Source organism: Neopelma chrysocephalum, unplaced genomic scaffold (assembly GCF_003984885.1).
Source record: "Neopelma chrysocephalum unplaced genomic scaffold, ASM398488v2 Primary Assembly neopelma1_23b, whole genome shotgun sequence".
NCBI classification, from domain to species: domain Eukaryota; kingdom Metazoa; phylum Chordata; class Aves; order Passeriformes; family Pipridae; genus Neopelma; species Neopelma chrysocephalum.
The window spans coordinates 5,628,933-5,644,648 of record NW_020897692.1 but is presented as its reverse complement, the minus strand read 5'-3'; the positions used below and the strand labels follow the sequence as shown (position 1 = coordinate 5,644,648).

Here is a 15,716-nt window from a genome sequence, read left to right as displayed (position 1 = left end):
TCAGGAGCTGCTGAAAAATGTGGGAATTATGCATGCTTCCACGTGTTTTTACCCCTTTTAACTTCAAGAAAAATGAAGAGCTTAAGTCTATTTAATCCCCAAATGGTTCCTCTGGTCTCTCAGCTTTTTGTGTTACTGATGACAAGGCATAATCATTCTGACAGCTTTTCTGGCAGCCAGGGCTGATGCCATGTACCAGGGTATCCCATGGGCTGTTGACTTATATCTGGGAATTGTGTGATCTTGGCTGGATGGGACAGATATGGGCTGCTAGATTTGCCAAATCCTGTGAAGCGGCAGCAGACAGGAGGGATTTGACTCCGTATTTTCCGTAACTCATGGGTAATATCACCTGGGTAGCTGTATTCCTTCTGTGCAGCAATGACCCTGGACATGCAGTTTGTTTTCAGTCAAGTTGGCTTAATAAAAACTCTTCTGCTGTGATAGATCATCCAGTGAGATCAGTTATAGCCTTCTTTTCAGATCCTCTATCACTCTGTACATTTCAGTGGAGATTCCCATATTGGTACAACTCAGACCCCCTCTCCCTCTCCAGAAGCTGGTGAGAGATTTGTTGCTCCATGGGAGACAAGCCAGATGAGCTGCTCTGTGATCCCTGACCCTTAGCACCAGCACCGTGACTTCTCCCAGCGCTGAGGTCCTCACTCATCACATGCTGCACAGGACCTCTTGCCTTCCCACTGGGGTCTCCCTGCCAAACAGCAAATGGTAAAGGCATTGCAGATATTCACATATAAACCCAGGAGGGAAAAAATTTACACTCAAATACAATTTAGCTGAGAAGGAAAATGTTCATGTTTGCCCCAGCTTGGAGACTACATTGAGGTCTGAAATAGTCTGAAACATGGGAGTGAAGACCTAAGACCACATCAAGAGTTGGCCTTTTGTAATTCAAACCCTGCAGCTTTGATCTGTGTTTTGAAAGCACGGAGGACAAATTAAAGGACATAATCAAGGTGAACAGGCAGCTTCATAAGCCTGGGAAACCCTTCTACCTGAGGTGATTTAATTTCTAGCTCTCAAGAGCCAAAAAACTACAGACATTTTCAGGCCAACAAAAGCCAAATGCTGTCAGAAAAACTTGTCAGACCAATAAAATCTTTCACAGTGTTAGAAAGACAAAACACAAGCACATGATTCTTTGATTTCTGTCCATAAAAACTACATATTGGCTTCTTTCAAGAACAATAGCATGTGATTCTCTGGAGTTTGAGTGGCTTATTTTCCCCCTTCTCATCTTTGTTGGAGATTCATGTGCTTTCTGAGGCTTCTTGATAGCCTAAAATCAGCATCCTGCCCTATGAGACCACCCACAGCTCCAGCCAAACTTAGGTTTGTGTTACAATCATAAGGAGAGAGGAGTTGTGACCCTTGTTCTGCCCAATCCCCTGCAGCAGTTGCAACTGGGCTCACTCAAGATCAGAGATCCCATGCCATGGCAGTGTGTTTCTTTGTGTGTGTGCATGGGGGAAACCCCAAACACAAGAATTATAGTTCTTTAAATGAAATACCTGATATTAATGAATGAGACAGTTTCCAGAGTCTTTGCTTCCTGCAAACAGACTTGGCCAATGCAGATATCATTAGACTGTCCAATTTCTGCCTTTACTATATCCCATGTAAGCTGTTGCCAGGATGAAGAGGGGATTTCAGTCTCCAGGTTCATTCAGCTCATGTCTTTGGGAAACTAACAGTGATAGTTTCCCACCGCCAGGTAGGTCTTCATGTGGGAAGATGTGTGAGGTTTTATTTTTAATGCTTCTGTCCAATTTCTAAATGGCTTTTATATTTTCTTGCATTTCTCTAAGGCAGGTAATACACCTCTTCACCTGGCTTGCCAGAATAGCCATTCCCAGAGTACTCGTGTTTTGTTACTTGGAGGATCTCGAGCAGACCTCAAAAATAATGTGAGTTTTGAAAACAACATTTTCATTTTTGTGTGATTTTGTTTTAGCTACATTGCTTTAACTTGTAGAAATACTCAGAAAGGCTTTAAGCTGTGATTTTTATTATAAATGATATTGAAAAAACCCACTAGTCAACCATTGTATACATCATGTACAGGAATGCTTTTGGTAGGACTGAGTGATGCACTACTTCTATCCATCTCTTGAGCAGGGATGGAAGGAGCCAAAAGGGTTTTAGCTGTTGCACAGACTGAGGCAGCTGGTCTTTCCTGCCTTTCGGGGTCCTGATGGCCTGACCCATACACTGTCATGCAATTCTGCAAAAGCGCTCCTCTCTCAAAAAGATGGAAAACCTAAACGGGTTTTATGCCAGAGTGGTGAAAGTCTTCAGACCTGCAGATCATATATACTGTGTGTCAGTCTGTCAAAGGAGGTAGATTCAAGGTGGCTTCAGTTGCAGACAGCTTTCTTCCTATTTTATAATGATTCTGGCATGACAAAGGAAAAAAACCAATCTACAAAGGAAGCCAGATGTTTTTGTATCTGCTTGATAACAAAGTGGGCAGAGACACAAAGAAGTGGAAACTGTGTGGGGCTCTGCTCCCAGCTCCCAGTCTCAGCTGCACAAGTGTCATTCCTCATGGGAGTGCTGCTCTGGCCCCCATTCCTCATGTTTTCTTCATTATGTACAGCCCCCAGATTGAGATTCCAAATCACATTGGTTTTGTGGTTCAGAAAAAGAGATTTAATGGAAAAACGTAACTCAAGTTTTGTAGTACAGTAAACCAGCATTTTATAATTCTAGTATTTCCCATCAGTGGTTAATGAATTCATGCCCCCACCTTGCCTGACCCCACCTCTTGTTAAACTTTCCCACCCGTGATAGCACATTTTGTACTAGAGAGAAGATAGCATAGCTATTCAGTGAAGGTGTGTGGTATTTATGGCTCTTTCTGGTTTAATAGGATTATTTTTATCCCCGAACAGCATGACAAATGCAGGCTTTCTCACTGTGGTTACATGCTCAGAGCTTTGTTTCTGTTTGCAGGCAGGAGATACCTGTCTGCATGTGGCTGCTCGTTATAATCACTTGCCCATCATTAGGGTGCTGCTCAGTGCTTTCTGTTCTGTCCATGAAAAGAACCAGGTCAGTGCATGAACCTCATTGTGACTCTGTGCCCTTTGCATACAGCCAGTTGTTGGAAAGAGGGATTCCAACCCAAGTAATCCCACTTCACTCTGTGTTTCACTGTACCACCAAATGCCTAAGCTTTTAAGAATAGCCTTTAAGTAATGGCATATCAGTTGTTTATTATTTTGCCATCGCATTTGCATCATTTCTTTTAACACATTGCTTATTTATGAGGTGATTTAATGATCTTATGGCCATTACAGAGACATCATGAAGCAGAACTCACGGACATTTAGGTGCTACCAAAGTGAATTTCTCTGAAATACTTTTCTTTGCTGCATTTTGCAGTAGGGGGAATTAAAAGGACATAAAGGTGAAGAAAAAGTATACTCTAAATTCAAAGTAATGATCAGTCCAGCCTAGGATTAATCATCCGTAGTTGTTTTATAGAGAAGTAATTGATTCCTGTACCTATAGCATACCCTAATTGGGTGGTAGAAGCGAATGAATTTAATACATTAAAATGTGTTAAATCTGCTAAATAAACAGATTATGTGGTGCTTAACCACATTTTCCCACGTTCCTGGGAAATTTTCTGTGTGTAGTTGAAGATCATTAAGATGTTTTCTGATCTGTACATTTAATCTTCTTTCTTCGCTATGAGATAATACAGCAAACAAAATGGGTTTCAGCATGTTAAATTTATTATGTGATTTTATTTGGAAATTAGTTTTTTTAACTTGCAAAATGAGTTACTGAAGATTAGGATCAACTGTTGTGAACCTGGCCCAGAGAAGATATCCCTTTCCTTCATTCACGAGCACTACATGAAGGTGTTCCGTATTTGCACAATGATTTGATATAGGAATATGCCTTGTCTAAGTTAGCAACAAGCAATAGATAACCCCAGTCCCACGGAGATTGAAGTTTGTGAAGACAAAATGCAAGGCAAGGGGGACAGGAGGGCATTATATACACGTGTAGGGTCTCCCTTGAACAGCTGCTGGCTCTGTTACTGGTGCTTAAATCTGATCATGGCCGTCTTCACCTCACTGCACCAGGACAAGGGCAGGGCAGTGTGTTAGTGCTGGACCTGGATTGCATCCTGGCGTTGGTCCAAAATCTGTTTTTCCTGAGGAATCTTGTGAAGAGAATGCCAACCATCTTGCTGCTGGTACTTATCTGATTATTTTTGAGTAATGTGATACACTGCCACCTGCGCACCAAATAATCAAAACTATGGGAAGGAAAAAAAAGAGAAGGTTATGGTGGGAAAACTGGTTCTGCCCTCAGATATTGTATCCGTTCGCTGGAGGTAGAGTTGGGCTGTCTCCAAGCTGCATCATGTATCACTTGGTTTAGTTAGATCACCAGCACTCCAGCTGCATTTCTCAAACCCAGGCTGAAGTAGCTCCTTGCCCCTCCTGTCACCTTCCTCTCAACTCAGGGGTTTTTTTTAAATTTTTATTGACCGGGCCTTATTTAAGCTTAGTTGTCACATGTATAAGTGTAGGTCTTTTCACCTCTGAGCATCTTTTACAAAGGTGTGAATTCTGTAGTGAGACCCAAGGACTTGTCTCACAAGTTTGTTTCCTGCTTTCTGCCTTGCAGGCAGGGGATACAGCGCTCCATGTAGCTGCTGCTCTAAATCACAAGAAGGTGGTGAAGCTGTTGCTGGAGGCAGGGGCTGATGCATCCGTTGTCAACAATGTAAGCAGGACATGGAGTTTCTTTGGTATTTTATATTAATGTAGAGTCCCTTCAACATTCTTCATAGAATATACTTGGTTGATATGTGTTGAATTATATCTGGGTAAATTAAAGCAGTTAGTCGCTTTACTCTTATGCACAATGTCTTGAACTTGGTTGGAGAAATTCCACATTTCCAGTAGCTTGTGTTTTAAAGGAAATGCTGTTTTCTTTTTCCTTTCAGGCAGGTCAGACCCCTCTAGAGGTTGCTAGACAGCACAATAACCCTGAGGTTGCACTCCTCCTCACTAAAGCATCACAGGTATGTTACACATCTCCTCCCAGCACACACATACACATGGAGCTGAGGCCAGTTAACCTTGGGAGGCCGCATCCCCGCTCCTTGTCTTGTGCTGTGAAAGGCACCTACATTTCTGATGGCATTGTGGGCTGGCCTCAGGTCTATTGATGCAGAGCCTTTCAGCCCCCAAGGCCAGCAAGGTGTGGAGATTAGGCCTCAGCATTGAGTGCTGTCAGAAGTCCCACTATCCTGACTGGCAGAGCATGGAGCAGTCAGAGACACTTGTTCCCTGCAGTGGCCTAGGGGTTAGAAAGTTGCCCTGTACCCAAAAGCTCCTGAGTTGTGTCACTCTGCTGCCTGCGTCAGGCATGTCCCATCCCTAAGATGGAAGTTGCTTTGAAATGGGGACAAAATGTCCTGTTTATACTTCACAGCTGTGCGTGAAATGCTGCAAAGCTCTTCAGGCCGGAAGGGAGGTGGGAGGGTATGAGAACAGGCACTATCCCTTCCCTCCTCCTCCTTGTCACCTCTTGACAGAAAGGGCTGGGCTTGGCTTGGCAAACAGCCCAAGGACACAGGAGGACAGAGGAAGACTTGCTTATCCTTTTAGGGGACAGCAAAGTGCCCCAGTAGACTGAGCTCAGTGGTGGTTTTCACAGGCATAAACACCCACATTGCTTGGCCCACTAGTGTCCGTCTGGCAGTGCACTCTGTTTTATCCATTGCCCTTCGTACAGACGTGGAAAAAGTCTGCTCTATTACTTGTCTTTTGTGGTAGGAAAGAGCGTGACATCACTGAGTAACAGTGTGGTCTGCCTTCAGGTCTCACGTTTTAACCGTGGGAGAAGCCTGAGGAAGAAGAGAGAGAGACTGAAGGAGGAAAGGCGAGCTCAGTCGGTGCCACGGGATGAAGTGGCACAGAGCAAGGTACAGCCCGGCATTACCAGCTGGATCTGTTGTGAGGAGGGAGTGTTACTAAAAACCCATAAGCACTCAGTCTTTTTGGAGCCATCACTTGTGCATGGCCACAGCAGCTGCCTGAGGCAGTCTGTCATGCTTTGCTGCTAAAGAGCTTCCCATGTGCACAGCAGCTTAAAACTGGACAATTGACAAAGGGGCTCCTTTTCCCCATCTCTGCAACTGCTCTGAACTCCCTGTCTTTGCTTCAAGCAGGGCAGCATCTCAGCTGCTGACACACCGAGCAGTGACCAGCCCGGGGAGAGGAAGAACAATCTGAAGGATGAACCCCGGTCAACCTCACCAGATCCCAAAGGGAAGAAGAGCAAAAAGAAAAAGCCAAAGGAAAAGGTATCAGTAGATTTAAAACAGAAAAGAGAGGGAAGAGATAGTTGTTGAGCATTAGGTGGGTGTCCCTTTGGTGTGTTGGTCAGTCATGGCAGCAGCCCTGCCATGCTCATGGGGCAGAGATAGTCTTCAGATAAAACCAATTTTTGCTGTAATTGTCAGAGTGGATTTGTCCCATTCCCACCTGGAATAGTTTACCAAGGGGCTCATAAATAGGGAAAACATCTGTATTTTATGCAGGTTTCAGCACTCTCGGACCCCATCTCCCCATCTGATCAGCAGACACTCCCTCAGCCCCAGCAAAACGTGCCTAAGCGCAGAAGCAAACATCACTGCTCCTCCCCACCCCCTCCCCATGAGGTCCGAGCCTACCAGCTCTACACACTGTACCGAGGAAAGGACGGGAAGGTGATGCAGGTGAGCTGGCACTGCAGGTGAGGGAGATGCTGGGAGCAGCATGTGGAGTTGGGGCACAGTTAGGTAACAGATAGAAAATATGCTCAATGAAATCATTCGTTGATTGGATTCGTTTCCCTTGTTTGGGTTCCAGCTGCATTTTGGCCTGAAGTCTGGCAAACAATAAGCTGGTTTTGTGCCTGTTAAAGAAGACATACTTAAGTAGTTTTGATCTACAAAGTATTTCCTTTTTGGAGATAAGGTGTGAACAGTGATTGGGAATGACACAAGAACTTTTATGATATACTTTGAAACATTAAGATTTCTGATAGGAAATGCAAAGAACTTTTCCAAGGAAAAGCATCATGTGAGCACTGAAAGCTTACTCCCTAAACCAAGAGCTTGAGTAAGCTCAATAGATTTTGGTTCAATTCTTTCTGTTTACTGCAACATGTCTTTGGGGATTCTATGTTTCCTGGGGGCAGAATCTGTACAGAAACTGATTCACAAATAAACCTGAAGCTACCAACTCATATGCATTTATTCCAGTTTTGAGACTGATATTATTTTAGTCATTTTATTACACAATTAATTACCAATAGACATTTACAAGAAAGCATGAAAACTGACAGCAAATTACCCTGTAGACACTGTAAACATCTGCATTGTTGTTTTTTTAATATTGCCCTCCTGTACCCCTGGGAGGTCTGTCCTTTCATTTCCTTAGTTTGTCACATCCATCCACCAGCTCTCTTTGGTCTCTTGCTGTATCTAAGAAATTCAGCAGATTCTGAAGATCATTCAAGTCAGGCTATAAAGGTTTTAGTTTGGCTTATTTTCCAATCTCTCAGTGGAATGTTCAAGAAATTTCCAGACAGGGACACTATTATAGTTTATTATCCTATAGCAGACATCAGGAAGGATGGAGGACCTTTTATATGTTAAAAGCAGTATCTTCCCGCCCCGAGCATCTGATGGTAGGAGGGTAGGCCATTAGGAAGGACTTAGGAAACAGAAAGAGAGGTGTAGTGAGCAGATAGGATTTCTATACAAATCTCATCTACTCACAAAGATTAGCTTAATAGAGCTAGACTCCCATATAGTATTTCCTGAAATACATGACACTCCTCTCTTCTTTTTTTTTGCTTGTCTGTATTCTTTGATGCCCTCAGGCCCTGAATAGCAAACATAATTTCTTAAGTACGTGTACTTTGAAGCTTTCTTTAGTGCTCAGCAAACCACCCACCTATCCATGCCAAGGGAATAACCCCCAGTTTGTGAAACAGTGCTGCCAAAGGAGAGAGGGAGGCTCCTCTGCAGGCAGATTCAGAAAGACATTTTGGACTACTGGCACACCCCTGAAGGAGCCAATTTCTGCCTTTGGGCTGCAGAGGAGGCCGATGAGGATTAGCTGTCATTAGGTTAAAAAGCAAACGCACACAACCTGCACACATCCACAAAATCAGATTTTTTTTTTACAGCAGAATTACAGAATTCAGAGTTACGGCATTGAGACAAGGGTTATAATAATAAGGCCTGTAATATGGTATCCCCTCAGACAGCACTCAGTACCACAGTGCGCTAAGAGGATGGTGGGATGTAGCAACTAAATGTGTTACTACTTTCAGGCACCGATAAATGGATGTCGTTGTGAGCCTCTGATAAATAAACTGGAGAATCAGCTGGAGGCAACAGTGGAAGAGATAAAAGCTGAGTTTGGGACAGTACAAGATAAGATGAATATTAAGCTGGGCCAGATGGAAAGCAAAACTCAACATCAAGTAAGAATATGACCCAGAGCTCTGCTTGCCCATATGACTATTAGAAACATATCCTAAGCTTAATGACTATTTTCATTGTCATGATTTGTTTATTGCTTCTTATGTTGTAAAAAAATACAGTGAAGTATAATACTCAAGACCAGAGAATTGTGACATTCCACAGGGATCTAATGTTGCAAACTAGGGTCTTGAGAAAAGACACATTTAAATGGCTTCCGGTGCTTCATTAGACAAGGAACCTTAATGGCTTGAGCCATTAAGGGGGAAAGAAGGCAGCAGCCCTAGAGCTGGTCAGTTCATAATTGTAAAAATCCATCTTGCTGACTTACATATGCACTGAGATTCAAGATCATTTAAATTATTTTTTATTTAATAGTTATTCAATTGATAATTTTGTGATCGAACCCCTTTGCAAGCTATATCTAATTGTAGTTGGCAGAGTTCCTAGAAACAAAGACTGAAAGACAGACTGTACTTTGACTTACAAGGTTCACAGATGGGAGTTTTGTTTGGTTTTTAATGTGATCATCTCAGCTGAATTGTGTTTTTTTCCACAGCTCCGTGTTTTAGACAAGCTTATGGCTGAGCGGCTGTCTGCAGAGAGAACAGAGTGCCTTCACCGCCTGCAGCAGCACACTGAGCTGGAAAAGAATGAGGGGGAGAAGCGGCAGGTAGGGCTCAAAACAGCTACTCCCTGTTAGCTCATTCTCTGCTAACTCAGCTCAAGAATTTCATTCCAGTAGGCAGAGAGAATATCAGAGATTTATCTCATCTGTTTAAACAGGGAAAAGAGCTTCAAAGACCAAGTTATTCCTATCCACCACCTTAATCTCTAAACTAAATTTATAAAGGTTTTGCATCAGAAATGAGGAATGTAAAATCCAGCCCCACTGTTGTAATTTAACTTGGTGTGCCTCAGGTGTGGGATCCATAACAAAATACTGCTTTTCTAACGTAATGCTTTACAAAAATTCCTACTGCTAAATTTTTTACAGTTGTGTTTTCAGCTTTTGTTTTATTAAAGGACATCTGCAGGAACATCTGCAAATGGTAACAAAAGCTAAGATCTATGTTGTTCCTTTTACTTCTCATCCATTTGGTTGTGGGCCCTGGGAATCTCTCCCTTCTTCTCTCTCTCTGATCTCTTTTCTCCCATGTATTAAAAGGCTGCAGTTCTTCCCTCTGATGTTAGCAACAGGGCACCATCTCTAAGCTATGTATTAGTGCCATTAGGCAAATCCTTTTTATATGCTTGTTTAACCAGCAGTACAAGAATAACTGCTCCCATAGAGATCCAGCTGATCCAGCTCTTGTCCTTCTAGCCTCTACAAAAACTCACCATTAAAACCTGCTAAGAAATTTGTGTTTCTCTACTCATATGGGTAAATTTAAAATACAGTTCATTTTCTCATTATTAGTATTCTTCCAAGAATTGGGAACTACACTTTGTGCTAGTAAAATGTCATGAGTTTTTGTAAGACTGTTCCAAATCTGCTTTAAAAGACTGGCAGCTCTGATATCCTTGCATAAATTACTGATTAAGATACTTGGGTCTAACATCCACAAAACACTGTTCTTCAAAGAAAACTACTTACCAAACTAAGGCAGCTTTAGTTTTTATTTCATCATAAGAGACTTAAGTATTACATTGGCTGCTGAAAGTCTAGGCTTATACTCCATCTCCTTGTAATCTCCATTTAAGAAACGAGATGCTGGAGTGATACATCAGGTGCACTGAATTAAGCAATATCAGCTGTTCCTGCTCTGTTGGGTCTAATTGAAACTGCTGGAAAAACAGAAATGGCCTTTACTAAACACATTGACTAAATGTCTTTGTGCCTAGAAGGGCTTGACCTAAATTCATGATGTCATATGAACAACAGGGTGAAAGAGCTACTCCTCTTTTAAATTATTTAAATGACACTGCAGCTGACACTTATTAAGCACCTTTGTAATCTGAAAGCTGTTAGTGATTTATCATTTAGTGTGGGACTCGTCTTTATCACTGAATGAACAGAGAAGCACAGGTTGGTAATGATATAAAGCTGGGTCCCAGAAGTGTCTAATTTAAATTTCACTGTTAAAAAAATGTCAGCTTTGTCCACATGTTATGTTCCTTGCACCTAGAAAGTATCATTGACTGTATGATTAAACAAGTCATCCCTGATCAGAGGACTTAGAGTTGCATTTGAAGTTATATCTAAGAGGAGGTAGCTTGGAGGAAGGAGGGTGCCTTTCGTTAGATAATGCTTAGTTTTTCACCTTTTCTGATTTGCAGTCCTTTAAATATCCTCAGTGACAGCATGCACATGTGTACAGGGAGTTGAAGCCCAGATACCCAGCTTGCTTCTCTTTGTCCTTGCCACACATCCTCAGCAGCCCAGGAACCGTAGGATCTCATCATAGGGTTGTCTGATTTGCAGTCTCTTTCTCATAGATTTCCTTGGTTGATGAGCTGAAGACTTGGTGCTTGTTGAAGATTCAGAATCTGGAGCTCAAGCTTTCTGGAGATTCGAGGTCATCAAGACCAAAATCAACTTTGTCCACTTGTGAGTCTCTCACTGAGACTTTGGATACTGACAACAACCCCCACAGTGCCAAGGACTGTAAAGCCAACCAGCCTGTGCTGCAGTCAGACGGCTCCCACCAGCATTCCTATACCACGCTTCCAAATAGCCTCTTGGAAGATGGGGGAAGGAGCAGAGTCCAGATGCCAGAACAGAGCTTTGGGAAACACTTTTGCATTAAACAAGATGGTGCATCGGGTACAACCATGCCAGGTACTTAGATGTCATATTCATTCAAGGGCAAGCTAATTAACTGAGGGGTGCTTTAACATCTCATATATTAATTCTAGCTGTGTGCTTTCCCCCATCCATACGCCTGATGTTTTGGGATTAGAATATGCTTTCAAGGCAGCCAGTGGGAACATTTTAAGACATGGCTGGGTGGAATTCTACTGACTCTTCCTGATACTTCTGGTGTCTTTGAAGCCAAGTCCTTTGGTGCTCTGAATAACTCTGTTTCGTGAAATTTCTCCACCTTCTCCAGATATGCTCCCACCCTGTTGTCTGTCAGGAAAGCGGGCTTGTGCAGATTATCCAAAGTCTACTGAGAAAAGTGTATTGTTATTTAGTGCTTTTCAGATGTTTGGAACCTATAAGGGCAGAGATGTGAACCTAAAATACTCGTTTCCCATGTTAATATTCAAACTGCAAGTATATAGATAAACCTCTTTTTCTTCTTCTCTTGAACCGAAGTCTGTTTAATTATTAGTTCATCTGGCAAGAACAAAAATAGCTGAGAACCTTGAAGCCCATTCAGGGATCGAGGCCACCTGAAGATACGGTTTAAGCCACTTCTCTGTGCTTGGCTCTGGAAAATTCTGAGAAAAAATAAAGATGCAGGCAGAATGGCCAGGTCTCCACAGCGAAGTAGAATGCAGAGTGAATAGACATGGACATGGATGCCCCATCAGATTAGAAAGGCACATAGGAGATCTTGGGGTACATGAGTGTGAGCTCTTCTGCATTGAACAGTTCAAAAGTATCAAAATGTGAGACCTTTTCATAATTACTGGGGGTTCAAGTTTTATAAAAGCAGAGTGTTCATAAATATCAGCAGACCTATTTTGGAAATCTAGACTGATCTTTGTTACACATCCTTCTGATGAAGTCATAGAATCATAGAATTTTAAGTTGGAAGGGACCCTAAAGATCATCTAGTTCCAACTCCCCTGTCATGAGCAGGGACACCTTTCACTACACCATGTTGCTCAGAGCCCCATCCAACCTGGCCTTGCACACTTCCGAGGATGGGGAATCCACAACTTCTTCAGGCAACCTGTTCCAGTGCCTCACCACCCTCACAGTGGTCAGTGTGTAGACCCACAGCCGCAGTGCAGCACCTCCCTGCCAGAGCCAACTTTTCACCTGACTGTGAAAATGTGTTAAACTAATGTAACCCTGTACAATGTACACAGCATGGCACATGGGAAACTGCATCATTCATCAAACAACAAGGGCTTCTGAATGCTAAAATAAATGCCCAGAGCTTTTCTTAACATATTATCTATACTTTATTCTGTAGGTACAGAGCAACAGTCAATGGCTGGTGGACCAGTTTCTTCTTCTGCCCCTGCTCAAGATGTCAGGCCAAAGGACAAAGCTGTTAGTGCCAGCACGTTCCAAAGGTTCCAGCAGGAGCTGCCCTCCTCTGAGCTTTCGGGCTCCAAATTAAGACATGTTAAGGTTCAAGCTGCTTTGCAGCCATTGACTGAACCTGCAAAGACTGAACCACAAAGTGGATACTTCATCAACAAAGGAACTCAGACAAAAAAGTCCAGCAAAAGTGGGCAGTCAAGGCACAAAGCTCTGCACCACGCCGGGGCACACCAGAGCCAGGAGCAGCAGCCCTGCCCCTTGTCTGCAGGACAGCCGCCTGCCCCTCCCCTCAGAGACACCTCCCAGGCCCTGGAGATAACACAGTACTTCTTCGAGGCCGTTTCCACACAGATGGAGAAGTGGTATGAACGGAAGATAGAAGAAGCCCGGTGCCAAGCAAACCAGAGAGCGCAACAGGACAAAGCTGCACTCAAGGAGCACATTAAATGCTTAGAAGAGGAGCTCAGCAAATTGAGGACTAAGGTGCAGAAAGACAGCTAGCAACTGCCGAGCAGGCAGTCAAGCAACAGGACTCATCTTGGAACCTGCTGTATGGGAATCTGGAATATTGATAGATATTTGTAGTGCCTGTTACATCCAAACAAAATACTCTTTTTCAGGAGTAGAAATAACTACGGAAACTCCATAACCGAGGAGAATTCATATGGAGACTATACTGATAACAATGAGATGCTGCAGATTAGATCCTTTCTTTGTTATTTCCAAGAGTCTGTTAATATTGCACTCTCAGTTTCCAGATGCTGCTTGAAAACAAATGCATTAGCAACCAAAACTGCTTTCTGAAAAGGGAATTCCCTTATTTCCACATAGGTCATATGTGGCTAGAGGGTTCCACTGTATGCTACATGTAAACACGTGGTCATACCATTACTGAAATAAATCCAGGATGTTTGAGAGCTTTTGACAGAATTCCTTAGTGATGAAGGGCTATTGATACTATTTTAGATACTCCCCAGGGCCTGTCTCTAGTCAGTGAAGAAAAGCTACAGAACCCACTCCACTTACCAGCTCAGGTAGGTGACAGATGTAGGCTTCCAGCTGGAAAAGGGCAGGCAACCATGGATGGAGATGCTAAGGCAACTCATCCCATTAGGGACAGAGGCTTTGGCTGCCATTTTGCTTTACTCTTGGTTTTACGTTATTAAAATGAATGCTAAATCAGATTTGTTGTCTTTTAAATGGTGTCCTGGTTGCAGAGCTCCTTGTGGTTACACAATTGTTGGGGCTGTACTCCTGTAATTTGACAGAGAAGTTTTGTTTAAGGCCTGGATAGCAAATATTTTATTGTAACCATGGTCTACTTGTTAGGTGAAGGTTTTATATAAATCTCTTTTCTTTCAAGCAGCAAATGGCTGAATTCTTAACTGTTGAAGAAGCTTGAAAAAGTCTTTTATTTAAAGAAGTGAAAGCTTGGTTCCCTGTACTCCAGTATTTCTTTTTCTGCAGTCAGGATGTTCTCCCAGACACTTTGTCTGGACTGTCTACCTTTGTTCCTCTGAATAACTCCTCTGTTTTTTTCCTTTATCTCTAAAAAGGAGACCAGGCCCTGGTGAGTTTGAAGGTCTTAGGACAAAGTCCCACAAAACAGAACTTAACACCATTTTCAAGCTTTTATCTATGCGTTTTGTTATACAATCAAAATTACATTGACCAGTGTTGTCCACGCTGACAGACTCCAAATGATCTAAAGGCACTGTAACTCATTGCCTTTAGAGTTTCCTCCTTATACCTCTAAGAGGGCTCCATGAGATTCTGTTAGGAAAGTAAGTTTACTTACCAGATCATGATTGAACTGATTTTGAAGAATTGTTCTAACACAGTATGGTACTGCCAAGGAGAAAAATAGTTTTGTACTGGGGAGCCCTAAAATCAATACAAAATACATTATACAGCATTGAAGACACCACTGACTAATTAGTAATTAAGGTTTTGCCTTCTTAGCAGATGTATAAAGAAAGTTGGATCATATAACAATATTTTTTAAAGTTCCTATTAATGCACTATCAAGACAAATGTATCTGCATCTATGGAAATACTAGTTTTGTTGCTCTGACTTCTGTAGTCTAATATAGACACTTTCATATGTTTACAGTTTTGTTTAAGCTACTGTAGGAATGCAGAAGCATGCTACTGAAGTTTTGTATCACCTGGATAAAGTTAATGTTTTGCCAAGCAATTAAAATAAGTGTTGCTCAGAGATCTGTCTTGTAATGTTTTCTAGCCAGGGAAAACTGAAAGGATCCCCTCACTTCACTTGGAAGAGGGAGCAGAAAATTGGACTTCAACTTCTAAGCTTTTGTGGCTATAAACCACGGGAACAGAGCCTACCATCTGTCCCGAGGGAGGCTGCAGGGAGTGAGTGCTGTTTCTTAGCTGGTGCAGGCACCCACCATTTCAGAAGTTACTGGTGCAGGGCTGAGTTGTGCAGCTGATCACACACACTCCTGAGCTTGCCCAAGCACAAGGGAGAGGCCATGGCTTCAGCTCATCTGTTTCACATACAGACCATGCTACTAAGGTCATATATGTCCAAGTAATTTAAATAAATCCAAGTAATTTAAGACAGCAACCTGGCTGCAGGTTACTGATACTAGAGGTTCTCTGAAGCTTATGAGTGTATGGTAAAAGAAAGGGAAGCATTTTATCCTAATTCCTTGGACTTTACAAAATACCTCTAAGATCTGTCTTCCTCTGCAGGACATACTTGGTAAATTTACGTACCCTCACAGACTATGTTAAACTCCTAAAGACTTCTGGCAGGCAACTTTACCTCAAGAAGCCCACAGAGCAGTGGAGATCACAGGCAGCAGCACTCGCAGGTATTCCCTGTTGGAAGGGACCCACAAGGATCATTGAGTCCAACCCTTAAGCGAGTGGCCCATACAGGGATCAAACCTGCAGCCTTGGTGTTATTAGCACCATGCTCTAAGCAACCGAGCCAGTCTCAGGGTCACTCATGAGGTCAGCAGCTGTCCAGGGCACTGCCTGTCAATCCTAGTC

General features: G+C 42.7%; 1 protein-coding gene across 8 annotated transcripts in view; it reads left to right on the top strand.

Annotated features, from left to right (window-relative positions):
* The window catches only part of ANKRD6 (ankyrin repeat domain 6), a 96,726-nt gene extending 81,813 nt beyond the window's left edge, over positions 1-14,913 (top strand). For 6 of the 8 annotated variants that reach the window (XM_027695345.1, XM_027695353.1, XM_027695373.1 and 3 more), the window contains 11 exons: positions 1,830-1,928; positions 2,977-3,075; positions 4,672-4,770; positions 4,994-5,071; positions 5,873-5,977; positions 6,224-6,358; positions 6,596-6,772; positions 8,380-8,532; positions 9,090-9,203; positions 10,970-11,312; positions 12,622-14,913. In XM_027695345.1, coding sequence (XP_027551146.1) covers positions 1,830-1,928; positions 2,977-3,075; positions 4,672-4,770; positions 4,994-5,071; positions 5,873-5,977; positions 6,224-6,358; positions 6,596-6,772; positions 8,380-8,532; positions 9,090-9,203; positions 10,970-11,312; positions 12,622-13,196 — 1,977 coding nt within the window. In that variant the 3' untranslated portion in view covers positions 13,197-14,913. The remainder of the gene's footprint in view (positions 1-1,829; positions 1,929-2,976; positions 3,076-4,671; positions 4,771-4,993; positions 5,072-5,872; positions 5,978-6,223; positions 6,359-6,595; positions 6,773-8,379; positions 8,533-9,089; positions 9,204-10,969; positions 11,313-12,621) is intronic. The other 2 variants (XM_027695337.1, XM_027695391.1) reach the window with 2 other exon arrangements.
* The last annotated feature ends 803 nt before the right edge of the window (positions 14,914-15,716 follow it).